Below are 22,517 nucleotides of genomic sequence, written 5' to 3'. Positions count from 1 at the left end.
AATAGTCATGCTCATTGCTTTATATACCATCTATGGTTGCTTTCACACTATGATGACACTAGAGCTGAGTAGTTGTGACAGAGACCATACGGCCCACAAAGCCTGAAATATTTTGTGGCACTCTACAGAGAAAGTTTGCTGACTCACGACCTAGAATAACCACTTAAAAGTAATAATGAGAAGTAGAGCTAAAAAGTGAATAGTTAAATTAGAGTGGAGTTCTCAAAATCATTCAGTGCCTGAAGAAGGCACTGCACACCACCACTGATGCCACGACAGAGGAGAAACAGCCATAAAAATGGTAGACCTAAATCCAACCACATCAATAACTACATTAAGTGGAAATGGAGCAAACACTAATTAAAAGGCAGAGGTTTTTGGAATGAATAAAAAGGCAAGGTCTATCTTTAAGACATTCACTTTAAACATCAAGGCACAGATGGTGTGAAAATAAATGAATGAAAAAGATATGCCATGCAAACAGCTAGAGAAACTTACATATCAAATAAAGTAGATTTCAAAACAAACAGTATTATCAGGGATAAGAAGTATTACCAGAGATATAGAGGAACATTTTGTAATGATAAAAGGCTCAGTTGATTGGGAAGACATAGTAATCATAATGTGAATACTCTAAAAATAGTTTCAAAATACATAAAGCAAACTCTGACAGAATTAAAGAGAGGCACAGACAAATGCCAAATCATAGTCGGAGAATTTAATACCCTTAACTCATCAACTGAAAGAATACCTAGATAAAAATCAGTAATGTATGAGCTGTTATAGTTTTTATAAGATCTAGAAAACTAAAAAGTTACTCAGGCTTTATCACCTTAATAACACAATTAATCATATCCTTTCTTCTTGATTCGCCCTTTGAGTCAGATATACGTGTGGATGGAAGGCAAGTATAGGAAACAATGTTGGCCCATAGACAAATATACTTCTCCTGTTTATCTGGACTAGCAGAGTACTATATGTGTTACCAATTTCCTTGTAATACCTAGCTTTAGAATTATGACAATTTAGAGATGTATCTTTATTTTACAGATGAAGAAAATATGATCCAGACAGCTAACCAATCTAACCAAGACTATACAGCTATTAGGAGTGTGCACTAGAACAAAGGTCAATCTGATCTCCAGTGTATCTTTCTATTATACAGCACTACCTGCTTGTTGACAGTGCATAAATAATGAGAGATGCTGAGATTACCGTGCAGGATCAAATAAATCTTTGGGGCATCTGGATTTTTTGGATTAATTGATCCAAGCTTCCCTCAGATCTCAAAATTCTCTTTCAGTTCGATCAAGACCGAGGAGATAATGTAGATATAAAGTTAAGTAAACCTCAACAACTAGTATTAACCCATGATCAACTGTCCCTCACTAAGGTAGCTTTACTCTTCCGGTAGTCTATGAAACTTGTTTGCCATAAGCTACCGTTACAAAATGGTTCTAGTAACTTTTATTTGATTGAGAAAATCAAATATCAAATTTTACATTTATCCATGCATATCTGATAGGCTGAAAATGAAGGTAAAACTCTAAGGAGTGTCAACAATGTACAAAATGAGTAAGTAATTTTATTTCTCTTGGCCTCAGTTTTCTAAAGTAAGAGGAATGGACCTGATAAATTCCAAATTTCTCCACTCAACTATAACATATTGGTTTTGTATACAGTGTAGCAAAGTGGAAAGAATCTCCAGAAACACCATTTACATTGATATAATAGAAACTTAGATGATGAATATTAATACTCAAGGAATGTTCTTTGGCGATGACTTCAATTAATAATATAATGTCACACACAAGTTCTTTCCCTGGATACAGTCATTTTTCTCTTTTAAGTCTCTGCTACTTTAGGTTTGACCGTTGGTAAATATAATGCTATTATGGGAAACAACCGGCAGGGGGCAGCAGATTTCATAGAGGAACAAGTAAATGCAGTGACATTAGTGATAATTACTACAGCAGCTAAAACATTTTTGTCCTCTCCTTTTCTGACTCTTCGTATATTTAAATTATGATCTAATTTAATAACAGTATATTTAAATTATGATCTAATTTAATAACTTTAAATTATACATATATATATGACAAATCAAAATGTCATTAAAAATTATGATTACAAATGGAATTAAAAACCCATATATTTAAGCTCATGTGCTCAAAATTATATATATATGTGTAATATATATGTGTGTGTGTATATATTTCTTTCTTAAAAAATACACTTTACTCCCCCTCAGTTAGTGATGATAACCACAGAACTTGTGTTCCAGAGAAGAAATTATATAATTCTGAGATTTCTGATGGGAGGAAAATATTTAGCATTATATAGTATTAAAAACTCTTAGAGCAGTGCCATGGGAAAACATGATGACACACATAGCTCCACACTCCAAGGGTGCAAACAACACTCAAGGTGAGTTAAAATGAAACTAGGCAAGAAGCCTCAAAGAAGTTTCTTGTTAGCTTTATTAATATTCTGTCATATTTACATGACATCATACCACTTTATCCTGAAATGGATTTTACAGAAAAACTATGACAGCAGAGGTGAAGTAAAAGTATCAGTTATCACCACCTGTTTATAGATAGGTACAAAAAAGGCCCAGATTGAGTAAGCAATTTGCCTCAATAAAAGACTGACCCAAGGACTGAAGGAGGAAAATAACTTGTATTCTCTTAGTCTAAAATACTGATTACTAAATAAGAGTTGTATCAGAGAATAAAGTGGATAAACTTTGCTTATAGCTTGGCAATTTTTAATTACTTACTTGTTTCCCTTGAACTCCTCTCTCTCCAGGGTTTCCAGTCTTACCCTACATAAGAAAGAAAATGCCTGGGTCAAGCAACCCCCTCCCCAAATATGAATCACACACCAAGAAAAATGGAAGATATTATATGTTCATCTTTAATGTGAAATATTTTACTACTTACAATAAGACCATAAGGCCCTCTTTTTCCTTGATCTCCTTTTTCACCCTAACAAGAATCAATACCAGGTGAGTTAATCAGAATGTGAATTATGGTCTTATACACACTAACATACACTCACATACCAAAAAATAAGACATCAAATACATAGTTCAATAATAAAAAGAATACATTTCTCTGTGTGTAGTAAAAACTTTATGTATGTTTCATACTTAAACTAAGAAAAAAATTAGAACCATACTTTTATAAGGAAATACATCATTGTTTAGACAGGTAGGACATGTGGGCTCAAAAATATTTCACTGTGTATGAAATGAGAAAATAAGTGATTACCTTGGCACCTTGTATACCTTGTTCTCCTAAGAGACCATCTGGTCCTCTTGGTCCCTAGAGATGGAAAAAATATCTTGTTGTTAATTTTAAATGTTTCTTTTTTACTGTTATGCATCCTTACAAATGGAGACACTGGACTCTTTTTTAGTTGAAAAACTCCTTTTGCTTGTTTCTGTGCCATGGACACAGTAAAGACTACAGCTGAGTATACGGATGGACCCATTGGCATGGGAGAATCAGGCCAGTGTTTTCAAGATTTAATGCCAAATAGTAAATCAGATGACCGCAAAAACAGCTGATTCAGTTGTTGAGGTAGCTATAGCATAGGTTTGTTACTTGAGTATTTTGTTTATCTTATCCTTTACTCTGCAGAAATCCAGGATTTACTCTAAAAATAACTCTAAATTGACTTTAAAGTGGCTGGTTTGTTTGTCCAAACAGTCTTCCTAAGTTTTATATTTTTGAAATGGAACTCTTCTCATCACTTTATTAGAAAAAGAATGCTGACTGCACTGTTCCCCGCTATGCACCTGCTTGACAGCTGAAAGATGGCAAGGGGCACAGAAAAGGAATAGAAAATGTTGCTGGGAATGTCCATGTAAATTTAAAACTTCTCAGCTATGTTGCTATCAATATTAATTCAGTAATTAGTTATGAAGAAGCATTAGTTGCAAAAGTCATTTTCTAATGAAAGAGGACAGTATATGTTCCTTGCCTAATTATAACTGTCCTTGGAAGATCTTAAAGTCCTTTGCAAGGGAATTAATTTAATTCTACAACCATTAACTGAACATATACTGTGAAAAAGGCACTGTATTAAGTGTTATGGGAATCCACATTATGAGATAAGGTAAATTATATAAATAACTATAAAATAGGCAGAGATATTGTGTGTTAAGGGCTAAAGGGATCAAAGGAGGGAGAGAGCTTTCACACGTTTGTAAAGGGAATGAAGATATTATTTTGACAGTCAGAAATCATGCTCTAAAAGAAATTCTAGATGGAGGCATAGTATGAGAAAAGGGTAAGGAAGCATGAAAAAAGATACTTAAGAATGAAAAAACTAGTTTGTTTAGCTGAGCTGGTGATTACATGGAGTATTTTTTTAGTATTTCTACACAAATAAATAATTGTGAAAAGACTGGGATTTAAAACGTGAAGGACTTGAGTTTATATTTGAATCAATAAGCAATGAGGAGGTGCTGAAGATTTCTATACAAAACAGTGATACAAATCTCCCAATACAACATGCTGATTTGAAGAAGTCCCGTAGGCTTCAATATCTTCTATTGTATCCCATCTGAGGCCAGCTTAGTTTAGCTTTATACTATTAAAAAGCTGCTTACTTCCGGGAAGATCCCACGTGCCGCGGAGCAACTAAGCCTGTACACCAAAACTACTCAGCCTGTGCTCTAGAGCCCGTAAACCACAGCTACTGAGCCCGCAAGCCACAACTACTAAAGCCTGCGCACCTAGAGCCCGTGCTCCGCAACAAGAGAAGCCACCGCAATGAGAAGTCCACACACCGCAACGAAGAGTAGCCCCTGCTCCGTGCAACTAGAGAAAGCCCACGTGCAGCAGTGAAGACCCAATGAAGCCAAAAATAAATTTGAATAAATAAATTTAAAAAAAAGAAATGAAGGAGAAGGTATCACTATAGACCGCTGAGATATTAAAGGGAAAATAAGGGACTACTATTGATAGAAACAACTCTTCACACATATATTCTACACCTTTGGGGTAAACTGATCCATTCTTCAAAAGCAAAAACTCAAAACAGGTCAAGGACAAAGAGATTATTTGCATAACTTTGTATCTATTAAAGAAATTGATTTTGTAAATAAAAACCTTCTGAAATAAAAATCTCCAGACTGCCCCCCCCCCAAAAAAAAAGAAAAAAAAAAACCCTGCTTACTGTAAACAGGACTCTCTTCCTGGGTGCCCTTAGGGTAAGTGCATACCCTGATCCTCTTGGACACATCCACAGGATTGGAGAGTCACACTCCATGAGGATCTATAGCTCCACTGGGCATACTATAGCTAAAGCCATAGCTCTAGCCTTACAATTTCTGTCTATACTTAAGGTACTCCATGATCTGTCCCCAGTTTACTTTTTGATACTATTTTCCCATAAAAGACTGCAAAACTAAGTTAAAGTATTAATATACAGGACCTTGAATGTCAAATTGAGGAGTATGGACTTAATAGATAAGTGACTTTCAAAGTGTGTTGTTGTTCATTCAACAAACATTTACTGAGTGCCAACTATAAGGCCAGGTATTGTTTTAGCCCCAGAGGATACAGTAGGGAGAAGAGACGAATCTCTGAATTTATAAACAAGCAAATAGATATATAAAATTAAAATATAAAATGACTATAGATAGTCAAGTGTAATGAAGAAAAATAAAGGAGGTTAAGGGACTAGAAGGAGTCCAAGGTGGGGGGGCCCACTTTAGATCAGGGTCTGAGAAGGCTCTCTAAAGTGACATGTGGGTAGATCTGAAGGAGGTGAGACTGCAGGCTATGCAAATAACTTGGGGAAGATCATTCTGGCAGGAGAAATAGCAACTGCAAAGGTCCTGAGGTGGGGGTTTCCTTGGAATGTTTGACAATTAAGTAACTGAAGATGGAAAAAAAGAACAATGTTTAAAGGATGACTCTGAAGTTTTAAGTGCAAAGATCCCTCAGGACCTTGCTCCAATAATCACCTTCATCTTATCAGTAACCTGTATTGATTCTCTTTCTCCAGCACCTTCTATGCTTATTTTCTTTTTTCTGCCCTGTAAGAAAACACTTTCCAAATTTTTTTGGAGTAATAACAGAACGTGGCTGAGAAAATATGAAAAGGAATCAGTGGTTAGCATTCTAAAATACCACAGAAAACAAGTAAGATCTAGAAATGTATCCACTGGTAACTAGGCACTTAACTCCTTTGCAACATGAAAGTTCTGACTTTCTTGGATATTTTGTTAGTAAGTAACCAGTGGAATTATGACAGCATTAATATAAAAACAAATTGGAAGTGTAAGTTTGTTTAGGGTAGAAAGGGGGGAGAGTGGGGAGAAGATAACAATTTTGACTCTAGACAACCAACCACAATGGTAAATCCTCCAAGGCTAATGCTAGAGTTAGAAGTCATTCTGTCTAGGTTTAAAAGTTAGCAGCCATAAGGATAAAGCTTCAAAAGGCCCCCAAACATAGAGTAATAAGTTAAAAAGAATTTTTAAAAATTGTTTGGTCCAAAAATGATTGAAAAAAGTCTCATTTCTTAGATAAAAATAAGATTAAGTGGTTGCCTAGATATATATGCAGAAAAGGCTGCATTGAGCTCAGGAAGAATGTCTCATAATTAACTGCCAGTTTCTGCCTCAGCACATAGATCACCCACTGTCAAGGCTGAACTAGTCTAAACCCTGCTCTGTAAGATGAAGCAACTGAAGCCTGCAGATATCAATATAAGTGAGTCACCTGATTCACATAATGTCTAAATGTCTAAAGACTTTGAATAACTATGCTTTATTAAGTTTATAATATTTTTTCAAGTGTTAAAAAATAAATAGATGTAATCCTGTTATCAAGTGAATTCAGGCTGAAATAGAGGACGTGAAGTTTACAAAATGAATATTAAACACGAGTAAAATGCTGATTGGTATTATAGGTGAAAGGAACTCCCTCCAAAATTAAGGAATACTTTAGTGATAATCACTCATTTTTTAATGTTTTCCATTAAAAAATATTTTTACTTAAAAGTACTTTCACATTTATTACTTCATTTACTAAACCAGGACTAGACAGGGAAAAACGAAAGAGAAGTTTCTGCTCCCACTCTGATGACTAAGGTAACCACATTAAGTTAAAAAAAATGTCTAAGTACAACAATTATATTTAATTAAAGGCTATAAAGCCTGAGGTTGCTAGTTAAAGAGGTTAAGGCTGGCAGAACTCTAGGAAAGTTTGGTTTTCTCTATGCTTCAATTAAGGGTTGGTTAATTAGCTAAAAGCTTAGCTTTATCAATATCTGCAAGTTTCACTTTGATATTGGTTGTAGAAGTTATCCCTGGAGTTATTCTTTGACTCCTGAGACATAACAAGCTTCAGGACAAGCTATAAGAAAATTATACAAGCAATATTATAATAGGTACCTAATTGGGTATAAAGTTATTTTTTCTAATACCTGCCTTAAAATCTCTACCTATAAAGCTCTTGAAGAATGTATTCTGGTTAAGTTTTAAAAAAAAATCTAATCTTTTCTTTATCCTCTTTTGGAAAAGTTAAAGTTGGCTACAGGTAACTCTCTCATCAAACAATCTCAAACTACATGAATATTTTCAGCCAATCCTGTTATTTTTTTCAGTTATATAAGGGGCAGGATTACACAACCTTCATAAAACTAGTTAGAAAAATTTTCATAATACTAAGTTGCTTAGGTTATTTCCTGAGATGGCAGGTATTGTTGCTTGTCTGAGCTTTTGCTATTCTCTGTCAATATTGTATGATACTTTAAAAGCCACTGGACTGTAAGTCATTAAACCGTAAAATCCATGTGGTTTAGATCTAAGCAAAAGTTAACCTTGACTCCTCCATGATAGTAAGAGAGTGTTTGACAGACGGTATTATATCAGTAAATGTTAGATAGATGAATGGCAGATGGATGGATAGGAGAGAAGCAGAAGGACAGGCAGACTCCTTGGGTTGTGGTCCTACCATTCATGATGTTTGCATGTTCACCTATGATAATAGTACAAACCACAGGCAGAACAGCAAGGGCACACAAGCACTAGTTTCATAATGAGAGTTCTTTGTGTGGCCTCCTAGTGCAAATGTGCCTAGCTTCTCCTCCAATGTACTGTGACACAGTTGTGTGTCATAAAGTGTTACAGGTGTGCTGGAAATACTGACTCCCTCAGCCTTTGGGGTAGCAAGGAAGGGCTGGGGCACAGGAATTCCCAGCCAGATACTTTTTTCATTTATCCCTGTGGGCTGGACATATATTCTCATTTTTTGTGAGTGAAAAATATTTGAAAGGATATTTATTATGATCACATCTATAGTGGAGAATAGATTGGAGAATGGATTGATGGGAGAAGAAGATATTAGGTGATAATTAGAATGGAACTTCATAATACTATATTCTTTCCCAAACATTCTGGTCTTTAGTTCTTTTTGATATTCCCAATGTTCACTGATTATTTGAAATATTCTCCTATAAAGGAAGCACTTTTGCATTAAACAAAGCCCTTATTTCTAAACAAAAAGACCTTGTTTAGAAAATACTGGTGAACTTTAAATAATTATGAGAAGCCATTTGGGAACAAATCAGTAAAACGTATTTGGAGGATGAGAGGAAAATAGACACCTGAAGAGGTGAGAATTGAAAACAAAGTGTCAAACCAGCAAAGAGTAATAATTTGCCCAAGGATCACAGGGAGGTTAGAAAACTGCAGAGAATATGAACTTTCCATATGACTTATCAGACAGTACAAGTGGTTCAGAAACATATCTTGCTTAGGTACATGGCTTATGCCTGGATAATCAATAAGACCTCAATTACTTAGCTAACCAAAGTAAGTATTTCTGTTTTTTTAAATCTTTCACAAAACTGGTTGAACTTTCCCACTATGAGTAATACAAAGTTGAATAAACACATTTGACCTAACCAAGTACTGAATGCTGGCAGGGTACAGACCACTAAAATGACAGAGTAGAGATCATCTTCCATGAGTTTTTATTTTATTATTTTAAATCTCATTTGGGCTAAAATAGATGTGGCCATCAGGATTATTTGTAGACTGTAAATCCATAAGCCAGAAAGGAAAACTGTTTTTCAGAAAAGAAGTGACAGTACAGAAAAATTTGCTCTCTTTCTTTAATCTTCACCTAAAACACAGCACATGAAATTAAAGTCGTTATTTATTTATTTTGCCTATTTTCTCTTCTTTTCTTTTCTTTCTTTTGGCCATGCTGCACAGCTTGCAGGATCTTAGTTCCCTGACCAGGGATTGAACCTGGGCCACGGCAGTGATAGCACCAAATCCTAACCACTGGACTGCCAGTGAATTCCTAAAGTTGTTATTTTAAACTGAGCCTTTTTCTCCCATTTGCCAACTGGAAAATGGCAGTTAAAAAAAAAAAAAAAAACTTTGTTATTTGGAGGCCATGCTTTTAGAATTTTGTAATATTTTCTTCACTAGCTGTAAAAGTCAAGGGAAAGCCAAGGGAGAAAACAGAGTTCTTAAAGCCCACATATTCAAATTAATCAAGGAAAAATACTCAAAAATTCAATAGGGGTATTGAATAAGCATACGGTTTGGAATCAGACACACTAAGGTTTGAATCCTGGTTGTGCCACAGACCTGCATGTCTACAGTTCATATACTTAAACTCTCTGAGCCCGGTTTTCCTCAACTGTGATATCTGAGATAAATGCCTCTCCTTCCTAGAGTGGTTTTGAGTATTAGGTTAGATGGCATATGTAAAAGTGCCTGGCACGTGACAGGCATGCAATAAATGGTGGTTCTTATTTCTTTAAAGAAAAAAAAAAAGGATTTAATGTTTAAAAGACTTAAAGAGTGAAAGGTTTTAATTTAATTCTTATGCATAATTATTAGACAATGATGACATATTACCTCTTATTTACAGTGAATAAACTTTTAGTCATCCTGTGTATTCTTATTCTACTTCTTATCACTCTTATTCTGTCATGCTGTTACTATCCCTTGCTATAGAAGTCTCTTGTGAGTAGAAGAATAATTTAAACATCTTTGTGTTCACAATTCCCCCAAAGAATGAAACTGCAAGTTGGGAATAAGAAAGAATTCTTTGTCAATAAGTGAAATTTCTAAAACACAAAATGGAAAAGTATGGTTTTATAAATACAAATGATTATGAATTACATTTAAATTAATGTAGGTAGGTCATCTAATATAATGAACACAAGAAAAAACCCAACAACCTCTAAGCATAATCTAGAAGATATAGAGCTATTTTTGCTGAACGCATCACTATTTATGACACCATTTTTTAAAAGGTTAATGCACTTCCTTGATTAGATAACTTACTCTTCGTCCTTTAGGACCTGGACTCCCAGGGGGTCCTCTTGCTCCCACAGGACCCTACATGTTGAAAATTTTAAAATCAGTTATAGAATTAACAGGAATGTTACGAGAACAGTAGTTACAACCTTTCTTATGATATGTAATTCTCCTTGGGAATTCTTAAAATAAAATTGATTAGTCTCCTTTAAAAATATGCTTTAATTATTAAACAAATACCATACTACCCTCCCCCAATATTCTGCTTCTGACATAGTCTACTATTTGGAGAAATTTAATTTCTAAGTGTTTACACCCTGAAAAAAAATGGGAAGTATTTAATATTCACTGACCACATAGTTTTTAGGATGAGCACATATGGTGGTGGGAGACACAACAATAAGGGAGACACCTACTTAGCCAGTCTGACCAGTCTAATATGCCTGGTCCATCAAAGAAGCAATGGCTACTTTTGCAAGATTTCTTTCTCATTACTCTAGATACTTATGATAATCCCATCACACAAAAATAGGATTTTTTCTGTTACCATGAAAAATGCCACAAAATTTTCCAAATTTACATGCCATAAAAAATTAGCCCTAAAAGAAGATTAAGTTGTTATTTGTTACTAAGTCAAGTACAATGAATTATTTTTATACCCAATGGCCTCCAGTGTTTAGAAGACAACATTTATTTATCTATATAACACAGGTAGATAAAAACAGTGAACTTTCACAGGATCTCAAATCTATTTCTTATCTTACATGAGTAAAAAGATTGGCAACTGTTCCCTAGATCAGTCTTCCTCATTTTAGAAGTCAATGACACATCTATCAGTATGCTGGAAGATTGGGCTTATCTTCAAAACAGAAGCTTCACAAAACAGCATAAACCATTTCTGATAATAGTTCTGCTTAGGGGATCACAAAGGCTGATATTCTTTACATTTAAGTTCACAATAACTTTCAAATTTTAATAAGCAAACTTTCTCTTAGAGACAAAGCTTCATTATCTTTCTGCAACCACAAATGGAGTTTTTCAAAACTCAGTTTTTGAATAAAGGTATATTTTCCATGAATTTTATCAGTTTGAGAATATGTGGAAATTTCTAAGAACAACATGTTGGAAATTGTGCTTGTGATTTGTTTGTCCAATAGGTCTAAGCTTGATTACTGACTCTGTTTTCTTATATGTGGTTATTCAAAAGAAAGTTTAGATATTTTGTATTTTAGGTTGCAGAACTATACTATGAGAAGTGAGCAGTAAATAATAGAGCAAGTAGAAGTGAGGAGGTTCAAGATACCACGATATATTCTAAAGTGTTTTGCATTGACTGGGAAGAGAAGTCTTTTCTATACTTACAGGTAATCCCAGTGGACCCATGGCTCCTGGAGCCCCAGGAGGACCTGGATATCCCTATAATTTAAGCAAAAATATAAAAGACATAAATTCTCCATCACATCTAATTATTTCCATTGAAAACAAGTAAATTATAAATAGTAATTAAAAATGATAATGTGATAAGATCTCCCTCTACTATCTAAGAAGTAAGAGGCCACAGGAAATGTTCCAGAGATAGACAACAGAAATAAAAAATGTTTACATAGAAGATGGGTACACTTTTATTAGAAACTCTTTGCCTAGAAATGAAATTTGCTAGCCAGAATCACATATTATAACCTACTAAGAAGAGAATATTCATCTCACATCTCTGCAGGTTGTGTTATGCTATGAATAGATGCATATTATGTTATACAGATTGTGAAACCATATCATTTTCAGATGTCAGGGAATTCAATAATTAAGAAATGTGGGCCTCTCCAGGGGACTCGAAGACCAGCAGCCGTGTGGCTGACTGGGTCTTCGTGCTCTGGCCGGGTGTCAGGCCTGTGCCTCTGAGGTGGGAGAGCCGAGTTCAGGACATTGGTAGACCAGAGACCACCCGGCTCCATGTAATATCGAATGGCAAAAGCTCTCTGAGAGATCTCCGTCTCAACGCTAAGACCCAGCTTCACTCAAGGACCAGCAAGCTACGGTGCTGGACACCCTATGCCAAACAACTAGCAAGGCAGGAACATAACCCCACCCATTAGCAGAGAGACTGCTTAAAATCATAATAAGGTCACAGACACCCCAAAACACACCACCGGATATGGTCCTGCCCACCAGAAAGACAAGATCCAGCCTCATTCACCAGAACACAGGCACCAACCCCTCCACCAGGAAGCCTACACAAACCACTGACCCAACCTTAGCCACTGGGGGAAGACACCAAAAACAATGGGAACTACAGACCTGCAGCCTGTGAAAAGGAGACCCCAAACACAGAGAGTTAAGCAAAATGAGAAGACAGAAACATACAGCAGATGAAGGAGCAAAGTAAAAATCTCACAGACCAAACAAATGAAGAGGAAACAGGCAATCTACCTGAAAAAGAATTCAGAGTGATGATAGTAAAGATGATCCAAAATCTTGGAAATAGAATGGAGAAAATACAAGAAACATTAAACAAGGACCTAGAAGAACTAAAGAGCAAACAAACAATGATGATCAACAAAATAAATAAATTAAAAATTCTCTAGAAGGAATCAATAGCAGAATAACTCAGGAAGAAGAATGGATAAATGACTTGGAAGGTAAAATAGTGGAATAACTACTGCAGAGCAGAATAAAGAAAAAAGAATGAAAAGAACTGAGGACAGTCTCAGAGACCTCAGGGACAACATTAAATGCACCAATATTCGAATTATAGGAGTGTAAGAAGAAGAGAAAAAGAAAGGGACTGAGAGAATATTTGAAGAGATTATAGTTGAAAAATTCCCTAATATGGGAAAGGAAATAGTCAATCAAGTCCAGGAAGTGCAGAGAGTCCCACACAGGGCAAATCCTAGGATAAACATGCCAATACACATATTAACCAAACTATCAAAAATTAAATACAAAGAAAAAAAATTAAAGCAGCAAGGGAAAAGCAACAAGTAACATACAAGGGAATCCCCATTAGGTTAACAGCTGATCTTTCAGCAGAAACTCTGAAAGACAGAAGGGAGTGGCAGGACATATTTAAAGTGATGAAAGGGAAAAACCTATAGCCAAGATCTACTCTACTCAGCAAGGATCTCAATCAGATTTGACGGAGAAATTAAAACCTTTACAGACAAGCAAAAGCTAACAGAATTCAGCACCACCAAACCAGCTCTACCACAAATGCTAAAGGAACTTCTCTAGGCAGGAAACACAAGAGAAGGAAAAGACCTACAATAACAAACCCAAAACAATAAAGAAAATGGTAATAGGAACATACATATGGATAACTACCTGAAAGTAAATGGATTAAATGCTCCAACCAAAAGACATAGACTGGCTGAATGGATACAAAAACAAGAAATGTATATGTGCTGTCTAAAAGAGACCCACTTCAGACCTAGGGACACAGACAGACTGAAAGTGAGGGGATGCAAGAAGATATTCTATACAAATGGAAATCAAAAGAAAGCTGGAATAGCAATACTCATATCAGACAAAATATACTTTAAAATAAAGACTATTACATGAGACAAAGAAGGACACTATGTAATGATCAAGGGATCAACCCAAGAATAAGATATAACAATTGTAAAAATTTATGCACCCAACATAGGAGCACCTCAATACATAAGGCAAATGCTAACAGCCATAAAAGGGGAAATCGACATTAACACAATCATAGTAGGGGACTTTAACACCCCAGTTTCACCAACTGACAGATCATACAAAATGAAAGTAAATAAGGAAACACAAGCTTTAAATGACACATTAAACAGGATGGACTTAATTGATATTTATAGGACATTCCATCCAAAAACAACAAAATTCACTTTCTTCTCAAGTGCTCATGGAACATTCTCCAGGATAGATCATATCTTGGGTCACAAATCAAGCCTCAGTAAATTTAAGAAAACTGAAATCGTTGTCAAGTATCTTTTCTGACCACAATGCTATGAGACAAGATATCAATTATAGGAAAAAATCTGTGAAAAAACAAACACATGGAGGCTAAACAATATGCTATTAAATAACCAAGAGATCACTGAAGAAATCAAAGAGGAAGTCAAAAAATACCTAGAAACAAATGACAATGGAGACACGACGACCCAAAACTTATTGGAAGCAGCAAAAGCAGTTCTAAGAGGGAAGTTTATAGCAATACAATCCTACCTCAAGAAACAAGAAACATCTAAAATAAATAACCTAACCTTACACCTAAAGCAATTAGAGAAAGAAGAGCAAAACCCCTCAAAGTTAGCAAAAGGAAAGAAATCATAGAGATTAGTTCAGAAATAAATGAAAAAGAAATGAAGGAAACAACAGCAAAGATCAATAAAACTAAAAGCTCGTTCTTTGAAAAGATAAGCAAAATTGATAAACCATTAGCCAGACTGATGAAGAAAAAAAGGGAGAAGACTCAAATCAATAGAATAAGAAATGAAAAAGGAGAAGTAACAACTGACACTGCAGAAATACAAAGGATCATGAGAGATTACTATAAGCAAGTATATGCAAATAAAATGGACAACTTGGAAGAAGTGAATAAATTCTTAGAAAAGCACAACCTTCTGAGACTGAACCAGGAAGAAATACAAAATATAAACAGACTAATCACAAGTACTGAAATTGAGACTGTGATTAAAAATCTTCCAACAAACAAAAGCCCAGGACCAGACGGCTTCACAGGAGAATTCTATCAAACATTTAGAGAAGAGCTAACACCTACCCTTCTTAAACTCTTCCAAAATACAGCAGAGGGAGGAACACTCTCAAACTCATTCTACAAGGCCACCGTCACTGATACCAAAACTAGACAAGGATGTCACACAGAAAGAAAACTACAGGCCAATATCACTAATGAACATGGATGCAAAAATCCTCAACATAATACTAGCAAACAGAATCCAACAGCACATGAAAAGGATCATACACCATGATCAAGTGGGGTTTACCCCAGGAATGCAAGGATTCTTCAATATATGCAAATCAATCAATGTGATAAACCATATTAACAAATTGAAGGAGAAAAACCATATGATCATCTCGATGCAGAAAAAGCTTTCAACAAAATACAACACCCATTTATGATAAAAACCCTCCAGAGAGTAGGCACAGAGGGAACTTACCTCAACATAATAAAGGCCATATATGACAAACCCACAGCCAGCATCATTCTCAGTGGTGAAAAACTGAAACCAATTCCTCTAAGATCAGGAACAAGACAAGGGTGTCCACTCTCACCACTGTTATTCAACATAGTTTTGGAAGTCTTAGCCTCAGCAATCAGAGAAGAAAAGGAAATAAAAGGAATCCAAATCAGAAAAGAAGAAGTTGAGCTGGCACTGTTTGCAGATGACATGATCCTATACCTAGAGAATCCTAAAGATGCTACCAGAAAACTACTAGAGCTAATCAATGCATTTGGTAAAGTTGCAGGATACAAAATTAATGCACAGAAATCTCTAGCATTCCTATACACTAATGATGAAAAATCTGAAAGAGAAAATAAGGAAACACTCCCATTTACCCTTGCAAGAAAAAGAATAAAATACTTAGGAATAAACCTACCTAAGGAGACAAAAGACCTGCATGCAGAAAAGTATAAGACACTGATGAAAGAAATTAAAGATGATACAAACAGATGGAGAGATATATCATGTTCTTGGATTGGAAGAATCAACATTGTGAAAATGACTATACTACCCAAAGCAATCTACAGATTCAGTGCAATCCCTATCAAACTACCAATGGCATTTTTTAACAGAACCAGAACAAAAAATTTCACAATTTGTATGGAAACACAAAAAGCCCCGAGTAGCCAAAGGAATCTGGAGAAAGAAAAACAGAGCTGGAGGAATCAGGCTCCTGGACTTTGGAGTATACTACAAAGCTACAGTAATCAAGACAGTATGGTACTGGCACAAAAACGAAAATATAGATCAATGGAACAGGATAGAAAGCCCAGAGGTAAACCCACACACATATGGTCACCTTATTTTTGATAAAGGAGGCAAGAATATACAATACAGAAAAGACAGCCTCTTCAATTAGTGGTGCTGGGAAACTGGACAGCTGCATGGAAAAGAATGAAATTAGAACATTCCCTAACACCATACATAAAAATAAAGTCAAAATGGATTAAAGACCTAAATGTAAGGCCAGACACTATAAAACTGTTAGAGGAAAACATAGGCAGAACACTCTATGACAAAAATCACAGCAAGATCCTTTCTGACCCACCTCCTAGAGAAATGGAAATAAGAACAAAAATAAACAAATGGGACCTAATGAAACTTAGAAGCTTTTGCATAGCAAAGGAAGCCATAAACAAGACGAATAGACAGCCCTCAGAATGGGACAAAATATTTGCAAATGAAGCAACTGACAAAGGATTAATCTCCAAAATTTACAGGCAGCTCATGCAGCTAAATATCCAAAAAACAAACAACCCAATCCAAAAATGGGCAGAAGACCTAAACAGACATTTCTCCAAAGAAGACATACAGATGGCCAAGCAGCACATGAAAAGATGGTCATCACTGATCATTAGAGAAATGCAAATCAAAACTACAATGAGCTATCACCTCACACAGGTCAGAATGGCCATCATCAAGAAATCTATAAACAATAAATGCTGGAGAGGGTGTGGAGAAAAGGGAACCCTCTTGCACTGTTGGAGGGGATGTAAATTGGTACAGCCACTATGGAGAACAGTATGGAGGTTCCTTAAAAAACTACAAATAGAACTACCATATGACCTAGCAATCGCTTTACTGGGCATATACCCTGAGAAAACCATAATTCAGAGTCATGTGTCACAATGTTCATTGCTGCACTATTTACAATAGCCAGGACATGGAAGCAACCTAAATGTCCATCGACAGAAGAATGGATAAAGAAGATGTGGCACATATATACAATGGAATATCACTCAGCCATAAAAAGAAATGAAATTGAGTTACTTGCAGTGAGGTGGATGGACCTAGAGTCTGTCATACAGAGTGAAGTAAGTCAAAAAGAAAAAAATCACAAACCATATGCTAACACATATATATGGAATCTTAAAAAAAAAAAAAAAAGGTTCTGAAGAACCTAGGGGCAGGACAGGAATAAAGATGCAGATGTAGAGAATGGACTTGAGGACACCGAGGGGTTGGAAGGGTAAGCTGGGACGAAGTGAGAGAGTGGCATAGATTTATATATACCACCAAATGTAAAATAGCTAGCTAGTGGGAAGCAGCCGCATAGCACAGAGAGATCAGCTCGGTGCTTTGTGACCACCTAGAGGGGTGGGATAGGGAATGTGGGAGGGAGACACAAGAGGGAGGGCATATGGGGATATATGTATACATATAGCTGATTCACTTTGTTATAAAGCAGAAACTAACACACCATTGTAAAGCAATTATACTCCAATAAAGATGTTAAAAAATAAAAGAAATGTGAATGTGTACAAATATGTTAGCCTGTCAAATTTCAGAAGGAACACGCCCTTTGTGGTTTAACCATATTCAAATGATTCAGAGAATGCCTTAGGAGTCAATAATTTGTGAAATTAATTAGCCTTATGGGTATATTAAACTTCCTAGTTGACAGCAATTGGAGATAGGTAAAAAAATAATCTTACAGTGCTCTACTCATAATACAGAAGTTAAAACTGAGCAAAAATTTATGTACAATGAATTTGTAGATAGCATTAGGTACACCAGATCCATCACAATATATTTTCTGAAAGCAAGATTCTTTAATTGAAAATAATTGCTCATTTCTATCACATTTAGAAACTTTAATAAATGAAAAACTGCAATCTAGATATAAAATTTATCAGCTATTACTATCTTAAAGATAAAAGAATGTAAGATGAATTCTGCATTCTGCTCTTCCACGTATCAAATAATTACATTGTGACCACAAACTCATGGAAAAGTGACAATGATGATATATGCCATATAAACTATAAGCTATAAAAAAAAATGTAGAATCCTAATTGAATTTTCTTCTCCATCCACTTAAGCTAACTTAGGATGGTTTAATTCTTCTCTTAAAACTATAGACTCATTAGACCTAGCCATGTGAGTTGCATGCTTTTCAGTGCCAATCAGCATTCTGAATGGTAAACTGTTTAGAGTAGAAGAAAATTCTAATGGAAATTTACCACAAAATAGCATTTTTCACTTACTTAAAACTTCATTCAAGGCAATTCCACCTTTGGAATGCCTTAACTTTATTATGTTCTTTGGACACATATCTTTCAAATCACTGAGCTCTTACCATAACGCCCTTTTCCCCCTGGAGACCTAATGGCCCTGGATTTCCACGTTCTCCCTTTTAAAACAAAGACAAAATAAAAACATTGAGTCATGTTAATTAGTAATGAATGAGCTAAGCCTAGACAGGAAACTCATCCTAATTTTCAGTAATTTTTAAAATTACAAATTTTGCATTTTTACCCTAAAGTTGCTAGACTTTTAATAAAAATTCTCTTAAGATACTTTTTAAGGGATAAAATACTAACAAGTCTTATTAAAATGATGAAAATAGAAATTATGAATAATCAAGATTTAAAATTGAGCATGCATCGTATTCTAGTTTTGCAAGTAGAAATTCTTATAATTTTGAGACATATAAAATATAAGAACTGTAAAAGTATGAAAGCATATTGTAAAAATTAAGTGTATAACCATTGAACAAAATTTTATTTCTGTAATCTGTCCATCACAATTAAGCATAATCATGATAATCACATATGCCACAGCAGATTAAAGGTCTAAACTGATTTACATTAAAATTCCAAGACTTTTCAACATGTTAGTGTAGAAAATTTAACCTAATACAGAAGTAAATAAACCAGAATGAAAGAAGTACAAAACCATCTAAATTTTTTGAACTGATGTCATTTTATATTTGTTATATTAATAAAAAAATCAACAAGTATATATCAATCACTTTTAATGTACTAAGTGAGAGTTGGAGAGATATAACAGATATTTGACTTAGACTCTACCCTCAAGTAATTGAAAACATGACATTAACAAAGATGAATCAATTAAAGGACAATGAAATTTTAAATCGTGTGGTACTTATTCTAAGCCCAGGAAGGGAAGAAATCAGGAAGGATTAGAATAATCTGGAAAGACTTTACAGAGGAGATAGGATTTTAATTGAGTAGTATAGTTTGGCTTTGAATAAATAGAGGGAAGGGGAGAGGATACTCTAAACCAAGAAAACAGTAAGAATAAGAATAGGGACAAGTATGAAATATGAGATGGGGAGCAAGAAAGGTTTATACTGGAGAATATTAGAAAATTTGTTGGATGAACTGATTAAGCCAAAATCACATAGTATCTTGACAGCAAAGTAGAGCTGTTAAGAGACTTCAACAATAGGGAGGCTAATGAAGGTTCTTCAAAATGCTTTATCATGACCCATCAGAATTAGTCTTCTGCTTATAGTATGTAGGCTGGATTAAAAGATAGGGAAAGGGTAGCGTAAATATGATAGAGGGTAAATTTAAGATAAACTAATAAGAGTACGTCTGAGGCAGTAGCTTTGGATTGACTATTAGAAAGGACAAATTGTAAAGAAAAAACTCTAAGACCTGCTAAAAGATTAGGCATAGAGGATGGAGGAAAAGGGAAATGCAAAGATGGGTGCACTCTATCTATTCTGGAAGACTGGAAGAATAGAGTTAGGTGTAAGGCATACTGATAGAAATGAGATAATTGGGAAGAGACCAGTTTGGATGTGGGAAAAAAATGATGAATTTTAAATACTGGGTTGGCCAAAAGGTACGTTTGTTTTTTTCCGTAAGATGGCTCTAGTAGCACTTAGTTGTCTTTAACTTCATTCGAAACAATTTTGTTAGATTGTATTATGACAGCTGTCATATCAGCGTGCATTTAAAAATATTATCAAAATTGGTGAATTCTTGTGTAGCCATCTTAATACTGAAGATGGAAGAAAAAAGCAACATTTTTCTGCATATTATGCTTTATTCTTTCAAGAAAGGTAAAAATGCAACTGAAACGCAAAAACATGATTTGTGCAGTGTATGGAGAAGGTGCTGTGACTGATCAAACGTCTCAAAAGTGTTTTGCGAAGTTTTGTGCTAGAGGTTTCTTGCTGGACAATGCTCCACAGTTGGGTAGACCAGTTGAAGTTGATAGCAATCAAATCAAGACATTAACTGAGGACAATCAACGTTATAGCACAATATCCAAATCAAGTGTTGAAAATCATTTCCACCAGCTTGGTTATACTAATTGCTTTGATGTTTGGGTTTCACATAATTTAAGCAAAAAAAACCTTCTTGACCATATTTCTGCATGTGATTCTCTAGTAAAACATAATAAAAATGTTCTGTTTTTAAAACAAATTGTGATGGGCGATGAAAAGTGGAAACTGTACAATAATGTGGAATGGAAGAGATGGTGGGGCAAGTGAAATGAACCACCACCAACCACACCAAAGGCCGGTCTCATCCAAAGAAGTTGATGCTGTACATATGGTGAGATTGGAAGGGAGTCCTCTATTATGAGCTCCTTCCAGAAAACCAAACGATTAATTCCAACAAGTACTGCTCCCAGTTAGACCAACTGAAAGCAGCACTGGATAAAAAGCATCCGAAATTAGTCAACAGAAAACTCATTATCTTCCATCAGGATAATGCAAGACCACACGTTTCTCTGATGACAAGAAATAAAAACTGTTACAACTTGGCTGGGAAGTTCTGATTCATCCGCCGTATTCACCAGACATTGCACCTTCCCTGGAAGACTGTAAAAGGCACCTGGAACAGTTCTTTGCTCAAAAATGATAAAAAGTTTTGGGAAGATGGAATTATGAAGTTGCCAGAAAAATGGGAGAAGGTAGTGGAACAAAACAGTGAATAAGTTGTTCAATAAAGTTCTTGGTGAAAATGAAAAATGTGTCTTTTATTTTTTACTTAAAAACTGAAGGAAACTTTTGGCCAAGCCAATATGTTGAGTTTGACTTAAATTAAAAATTTCAGATGGAAATAACTGGAATATTATCTAATTTAATTCTAATCCTGGCTCTACTTAATTACTCACAAACAGTAGCCTTGCACATTAGACTATCATGCTTCTGCTTTATAGTCAGCAAGTCAGGTTTCAGTCAAAGACTTGAAGTTTTTGGTTTATTACCTTCTAGTTCATTATAAGATTCTATTAAAAAAAAATTCAAGAAAATGTCCTTGCTGGTTTCAAATAAAGAATTACTTATTTTTTTTAAAAAAGACTTTCCTAAATTTGAAATTCAATATGGAAAATCACTCCCAAGATAATTATTTCTAGGAAATTCTTAAGCAAATTACAATTTCCATCACAATAGCCAAAAAGATCTTTGAAAAACTTCATACTGAATTCCAAGAGGATATAAAGAGTTTGTAACTGAAACTTGGATCAGGGAAAGTGATAACTTAATCTTCACTTTCAAAACTGTTTCCTTTAGGAGCTTGTTCTCATAAGTATATTTAAATATTTTCTAGTCATAAACCTAGACCATCAATTTCATCTTTTCTCTTCTGAGCACATCATTATAGCCAAAAGAGTACTCTGCCTTTTAAAAATTAGAAACATACATGCTATCAGCTATATTTCAATACATTTAAGAGATTCAGTACAGGTAATGCATTTTAAGTTATGAGTAATTTCTAATTTCTAATTCATAAAATATCATGACTGTCTCTCCTTTGAGTTTAGCTTAGAATCCTTACTACTGAACAAAACAATGAAAGAAATTACCTTTTCACCAGTGCTTCCAGTCATTCCAACTTCTCCAGGCGAACCAACAGGTCCCTTTTAGGAAAAAATATAACAGAAAATACACATATATTGTATTACTATTATAGCATCCTGGTTTTAAATCACCTATAAACATGATGTTTCTTTCTAACTCATCCTAAATTTTATCTTAGAGTAAAATTCTTCCTGGTATAGGCATCCGGCCTAAGACTTCACATCAGAATTAATTATTCAGTTAATCAACAAATATATATGAATGTCTAATATGTGACAGGCTGGCTGCTGGGAGGCACTGAGTTTCAAATTCAAACATAGTCCCTATCCTTGTAGAACTTACAGTCCAGTGGATGTCATAAAAACTCCTGCTGTTTTTGTAGATTCTTGGTGTGGATACACTAGCTTAAGAAATCATTTCTGTG

The 22,517-nt window shown here is 34.9% G+C and overlaps 1 protein-coding gene and 1 long non-coding RNA gene across 7 annotated transcripts in view; one reads left to right on the top strand and one right to left on the bottom strand.

Moving 5' to 3' along the window:
- The window catches only part of LOC132597668 (uncharacterized), a 189,195-nt gene extending 186,244 nt beyond the window's left edge, over nt 1–2,951 (top strand). Inside the window, exon 5 of the long non-coding RNA XR_009564872.1 lies at nt 2,812–2,951. This is a non-coding gene — a long non-coding RNA (uncharacterized lncRNA). The remainder of the gene's footprint in view (nt 1–2,811) is intronic.
- Nucleotides 1–22,517, bottom strand: part of COL24A1 (collagen type XXIV alpha 1 chain) — a 431,901-nt gene that overhangs the window by 142,958 nt on the left and 266,426 nt on the right. For all 6 annotated transcript variants that reach the window (XM_060303290.1, XM_060303280.1, XM_060303308.1 and 3 more), the window contains 7 exons: nt 22,099–22,152; nt 18,605–18,658; nt 11,669–11,722; nt 10,334–10,387; nt 3,276–3,329; nt 2,946–2,990; nt 2,783–2,827 (listed from right to left, as the gene is read on the bottom strand). In XM_060303290.1, coding sequence (XP_060159273.1) covers nt 2,783–2,827; nt 2,946–2,990; nt 3,276–3,329; nt 10,334–10,387; nt 11,669–11,722; nt 18,605–18,658; nt 22,099–22,152 — 360 coding nt within the window. The remainder of the gene's footprint in view (nt 1–2,782; nt 2,828–2,945; nt 2,991–3,275; nt 3,330–10,333; nt 10,388–11,668; nt 11,723–18,604; nt 18,659–22,098; nt 22,153–22,517) is intronic.

Source organism: Globicephala melas, chromosome 1 (genome assembly GCF_963455315.2).
Source record: "Globicephala melas chromosome 1, mGloMel1.2, whole genome shotgun sequence".
NCBI classification, from domain to species: domain Eukaryota; kingdom Metazoa; phylum Chordata; class Mammalia; order Artiodactyla; family Delphinidae; genus Globicephala; species Globicephala melas.
Note: the sequence above shows the minus strand (reverse complement) of the source record. Positions and strands in the feature narration are given on the sequence as shown.